The sequence below is a fragment of the Oncorhynchus keta genome, chromosome 32 (assembly GCF_023373465.1).
Source record: "Oncorhynchus keta strain PuntledgeMale-10-30-2019 chromosome 32, Oket_V2, whole genome shotgun sequence".
Lineage (NCBI taxonomy): Eukaryota > Metazoa > Chordata > Actinopteri > Salmoniformes > Salmonidae > Oncorhynchus > Oncorhynchus keta.
In genome coordinates this window covers 6,422,042-6,428,214 of record NC_068452.1, presented here as the reverse complement: position 1 = coordinate 6,428,214, position 6,173 = coordinate 6,422,042, and the positions used below count along the sequence as shown (strand labels likewise).

The 6,173-nt window shown below is 42.6% G+C and overlaps 1 protein-coding gene across 49 annotated transcripts in view; it reads left to right on the top strand.

Moving 5' to 3' along the window:
* LOC127914458 (uncharacterized) overlaps positions 1-4,382 on the top strand; it is a 5,614-nt gene extending 1,232 nt beyond the window's left edge. Inside the window, exons 1-7 of one of the 49 annotated variants that reach the window (XR_008088415.1) lie at positions 1-1,439; positions 1,710-1,799; positions 1,935-2,024; positions 2,342-2,566; positions 2,927-3,016; positions 3,062-3,513; positions 3,559-4,382. The exon at positions 1-1,439 is cut by the window's left edge and continues 1,232 nt beyond it. Coding sequence is in view for 1 of the 49 variants with exons in the window: in XM_052490563.1 (XP_052346523.1) it covers positions 1,443-1,574; positions 1,665-1,799; positions 1,935-2,159; positions 2,522-2,656; positions 3,017-3,106; positions 3,424-3,705 (999 nt within the window). In the remaining 48 variants the exon portion in view is untranslated. The other 48 variants (XR_008088414.1, XR_008088420.1, XR_008088416.1 and 45 more) reach the window with 48 other exon arrangements.
* Positions 4,383-6,173: the final 1,791 nt, after the last annotated feature.

Genomic DNA, 6,173 nt, shown 5'->3' with positions numbered 1-6,173 from the left:
ATGGAGTGAATGGAGGTGAGTCATGGCCAGCTGAGAGATTCAGATCCGCTCTGCATTCAGACATAACAGCAGCGATTCCACTCACATTTTGTTTACTCCTTGTTCTCTCACGCTGTCCATTGTACAGAGATAATATGACGGGACAGCAGTGGAGAAGGTGTACATTTTTAAGTTCCTAGACGTACACATCACGGAAAAACTGAAATGGTCCACCCACACAGACAGTGTGGTGAAGAAGGCGCAATAGCGCCTCTTCAACCTCAGGAGGCTGAAGAAATTTGGCTTGTCACCTAAAACCCTCACAAACATTTACAGATGCACAATTGAGAGCATCCTGTCGGGCTGTATCACTGCCTGGTACGGCAACTGCACCGCCCACAACCGCAAGGCTTTCCAGAGGGTGGTGCCTTCTGCACAACGCATCACTGGGGGAAAACTACCTGCCCTCCAAACTACCTATCACGAGTCACTTTAATAATGCCACTTTAATAATGTTTGCATATCTTGCATTACTCATCTCATATATACTGTATTTTATACCATCTATTGCATTTTGCCAATGCTGCTCTGTCATTGCTCATCCATGTATTTATATGTATATATTCCATTCCTTTATTTAGATTTGTGTGTATTAGGTAGTTATTGGGGAATTGTTAGATATTGCTGCACTGTCTGAAGTAGAAGCACAAGCATTTTGCTACACTCGCATTAAACACCTGATAACCATGTGTATGTGACCAATACAATTTGATTTGATTTGACACTGTGTGTGTGTGTCTGACACTGTGTGTGTGTGTGTGTGTGTGTGTGTGTGTGTGTGTGTGTGTGTGTGTGTGTGTGCGTGTGTTATACATTAGTCAATCCCCATTGAACCCTCCTTCAGCACCAGCCGAACAAACACATCCCTTTCTCATCACTGACCATGTCTACTTCTAATAGTTTACGTACCCTTTAGCATGAGTTGTAATAGCTAATATGCCTTCCAGTACTCAGGTACCACTTCTTCCACTGATCTGAGTGCTGCTTCTCCCCTCAGGAGACACAGCAAGGTCTCCTCTCCGTCTGTCTACCGCTGACCTGGGGTCAGCTTTCTGTGATTTCTCCTCTCTGTCTCCCATTATAGGTCTATTATCTATTATGCTCTGTCTGTTATAACCTGGTCAGCACATTGACCCCTTACAGTGTCTGATTATAATGGACAGCAACCCTGATCCCATTCATTTCCCCTTTCTCCTTTTCCATCTTTCTCCTTCTTTGTCTCTCTCTCTCTCCCTTCCTCCCTCACTCTCTCTTCTCTCTCTATCTCTCTCCAGTTTAATGGAAATGTCTTCTCGGGCAATATCAGTGCAAATTGCATATTAGGTCACTGTAAGCCCTGGCGGATACTATTGAAGGTTATAATAGCTGGTATACCAGGCCAGCTCCTGATATTATTGAAGGTTATGATAGCTGGTATACTCGGCCAGCTCCTGATACTATTGAAGGTTATGATAGCTGGTATACCAGGCCAGCTCCTGATATTATTGAAGGTTATGATAGCTGGTATACCAGGCCAGCTCCTGATATTATTGAAGGTTATGATAGCTGGTATACCAGGCCAGCTCCTGATACTATTGAAGGTTATGATAGCTGGTATACCAGGCCAGCTCCTGATACTATTGAAGGTTATGATAGCTGGTATACTCGGCCAGCTCCTGATACTATTGAAGGTTATGATAGCTGGTATACCAGGCCAGCTCCTGATACTATTGAAGGTTATGATAGCTGGTATACCAGGCCAGCTCCTGATATTATTGAAGGTTATGATAGCTGGTATACCAGGCCAGCTCCTGATACTATTGAAGGTTATGATAGCTGGTATACTCGGCCAGCTCCTGATATTATTGAAGGTTATGATAGCTGGTATACTCGGCCAGCTCCTGATATTATTGAAGGTTATGATAGCTGGTATACTCGGCCAGCTCCTGATACTATTGAAGGTTATGATAGCTGGTATACCAGGCCAGCTCCTGATACTATTGAAGGTTATGATAGCTGGTATACCAGGCCAGCTCCTGATATTATTGAAGGTTATGATAGCTGGTATACCAGGCCAGCTCCTGATACTATTGAAGGTTATGATAGCTGGTATACTCGGCCAGCTCCTGATATTATTGAAGGTTATGATAGCTGGTATACTCGGCCAGCTCCTGATACTATTGAAGGTTATGATATAGCTGGTATACCAGGCCAGCTCCTGATACTTTTGAAGGTTATGATAGCTGGTATACCAGGCCAGCTCCTGATATTATTGAAGGTTATGATAGCTGGTATACCAGGCCAGCTCCTGATATTATTGAAGGTTATGATAGCTGGTATACTCGGCCAGCTCCTGATACTATTGAAGGTTATGATAGCTGGTATACCAGGCCAGCTCCTGATACTATTGAAGGTTATGATAGCTGGTATACCAGGCCAGCTCCTGATATTATTGAAGGTTATGATAGCTGGTATACCAGGCCAGCTCCTGATACTATTGAAGGTTATGATAGCTGGTATACTCGGCCAGCTCCTGATATTATTGAAGGTTATGATAGCTGGTATACCAGGCCAGCTCCTGATACTATTGAAGGTTATGATAGCTGGTATACCAGGCCAGCTCCTGATATTATTGAAGGTTATGATAGCTGGTATACCAGGCCAGCTCCTGATACTATTGAAGGTTATGATAGCTGGTATACTCGGCCAGCTCCTGATATTATTGAAGGTTATGATAGCTGGTATACTCGGCCAGCTCCTGATATTATTGAAGGTTATGATAGCTGGTATACCAGGCCAGCTCCTGATACTATTGAAGGTTATGATAGCTGGTATACCAGGCCAGCTCCTGATATTATTGAAGGTTATGATAGCTGGTATACCAGGCCAGCTCCTGATACTATTGAAGGTTATGATAGCTGGTATACTCGGCCAGCTCCTGATATTATTGAAGGTTATGATAGCTGGTATACTCGGCCAGCTCCTGATATTATTGAAGGTTATGATAGCTGGTATACTCGGCCAGCTCCTGATACTATTGAAGGTTATGATAGCTGGTATACCAGGCCAGCTCCTGATACTATTGAAGGTTATGATAGCTGGTATACCAGGCCAGCTCCTGATATTATTGAAGGTTATGATAGCTGGTATACCAGGCCAGCTCCTGATACTATTGAAGGTTATGATAGCTGGTATACTCGGCCAGCTCCTGATATTATTGAAGGTTATGATAGCTGGTATACTCGGCCAGCTCCTGATACTATTGAAGGTTATGATATAGCTGGTATACCAGGCCAGCTCCTGATACTTTTGAAGGTTATGATAGCTGGTATACCAGGCCAGCTCCTGATATTATTGAAGGTTATGATAGCTGGTATACCAGGCCAGCTCCTGATATTATTGAAGGTTATGATAGCTGGTATACTCGGCCAGCTCCTGATACTATTGAAGGTTATGATAGCTGGTATACCAGGCCAGCTCCTGATATTATTGAAGGTTATGATAGCTGGTATACCAGGCCAGCTCCTGATATTATTGAAGGTTATGATAGCTGGTATACCAGGCCAGCTCCTGATACTATTGAAGGTTATGATAGCTGGTATACTCGGCCAGCTCCTGATATTATTGAAGGTTATGATAGCTGGTATACTCGGCCAGCTCCTGATACTATTGAAGGTTATGATATAGCTGGTATACCAGGCCAGCTCCTGATACTATTGAAGGTTATGATAGCTGGTATACCAGGTCACCTCCTGATACTATTGAAGGTTATGATATAGCTGGTATACTCGGCCAGCTCCTGATACTATTGAAGGTTATGATATAGCTGGTATACCAGGTCACCTCCTGATACTATTGAAGGTTATGATATAGCTGGTATACTCGGCCAGCTCCTGATACTATTGAAGGTTATGATATAGCTGGTATACCAGGCCAGCTCCTGATACTATTGCTAATGTCTGAAGAGACTTTGGAAATACTTTACTATTTGGGGATGTTGTCTGTTGTAGAATGTGTCGTGTTATGCCAAGCTGACACACTAATCTCAACTCTTTCTCTCTCCTCAGTGCTGGGAAGTGGACACATCATGAAATGCAAAACACAACAGTGATGCCTAACAAGAAGATAGCCGAAGAGCCTTCAACGTGCCTGTTAGTGTGTGAATGTGTTTTTGTGTGTGAGAGAGTGAGTGGGTGCATGAGAGAGATTTACAGTGTTTTTATGCATTCTCTTTATATCTACAGTATAGTCTATGGGTATTTTTAAGAATAGAATAATATATTTATATACTGTGCTCATGTTTTGGGCTCTTTTTATACAGAGATGCTTTTTATCCTGTAAATAAATCCCAACTGAGCCCTGAATGTATTTATACTCCTCTTTATTAACATTTTGGGGGTCAGAGCCAAAGATGTGCAGCTGACATTTCCCCATGATAGCAAGCTGAGTTGTACCGTAGTTGTACAGTGAGAGGAGTGGTGCAAACACTGACTATTCCCAATTGATTTACAATATCTGTTGCTCTGTGTGGTTGAGGTGAGAGGGGTTGTTGTAAGTCATTATAGACTTAGGAGTGACTCACACACTTCTTACATCACATCTCTGTGTGTGTGTGTGTGTGTGTGTGTGTGTGTGTGTGTGTGTGTGTGTGTGTGTGTGTGTGTGTGTGTGTGTGTGTGTGTGTGTGTGTGTGTGTGTGTGTGTGTGTGTGTGTGTGTGTGTGTGTGTGTGAGATGGCGGTGCGGTGCCTGGCTGGGATTGGAGCGGAAGGGCAGATGGGGGGTTGTCGCTGCAGGGTTCAGGGACAGGATTAGAGCCTACCACTGGGGGCAGTATTGATCAGCATGGGGTTTCAGAACCATCCGGCCACAAAGGAACTCAGGATTGAACTGTACACATCGAGACCCATTGATATACACACACACACGTCAGAGGGCTGCAGCCCCAGGAGTAGGCCACGGGCCAGGTTGAGGAGGAGGGGAACAGACTGTGTGTGTGTGTGGGGGTGTGGTAAGTGTTTATTTTTGTAGTTTGTAGAGGGGGGCATGTGTACATCCGGGTGTCTATTTTTGTTGGTGCTGAGTGTGCGTTTTAGAAGGTGTTGAGTTGGCATATTATGCTTGTCTGTTTCAGATTCCCATAGATGCATTAGGCCTAAACATATAAAGATGAGGCCGTAAACTGACATTAGAACGATTTGTTCCAAGACAGCCTCCACGTGTTGCCATTATTCATTCACCCTTACATTTAGAACAAGATATAAGCGTGCATTAAGTTTTTTGTTTGTTTTGGTATTTAGTATTTTATTAGGATCCCCAATTAGCCACTGCTACTCTTTTTGGGGTCCAAACCGTAAACAAAACGCAAAAAAATAAAATACATAATATATATAACAATACATAATGCCGTTCATAATATACATAACAATACATCATAATACACAATATACATAACACTACATAATACTACACAATATACATAATGTGTGATATACATAATAATACACAATATACATACATACACAATACATGATCATACACAATACACATAACAATACATACTACACAATATACATAACAATACATAATATACATCATATGCATAACAATCCATAATACAATACATACTATATCAAGATGTATGTCTCTTCACAGTCCCCGTTGTGCCATAAGGTCTAATTTTATGTTTTTTTTTAAATGGGTTTTATTGCTAGCTTAAGTTACTTGGGGTGGCAGAGAGTTCAATGTAGTCATGGCTCTATTTAATACTGTGCGTTTCCCAGTCTCTTGTTCTGGACCTGGGAACTGTGAAGAGACCTCTGGTTGTTGTGTTGTACCAATGGGTGTTCGAACTGTGTGCCAACTGCTTGAACAGACAGTTCAGTACCTTCAACAGATCAACACCTCGCACAAAGACTTAGAAGAAGCTTATGCTACCATTTATAATGCAGCCTATTCCCAAGCTGTTTTAACTCACCGTTTAGGCTGATATCATGATAGGCCTTGTAGCCTCTATCAGAGTATATCACTTTGTCCAGGTTCATGCGATCGACGTGCGTCGCATTTCACATTGAAGCGGTCACCTACTATTTCAAATATGGACAACTAGGCTAAGGCCTACACTTTGTCAAGTTGCAAAAAGTAAACCCTCAGGGT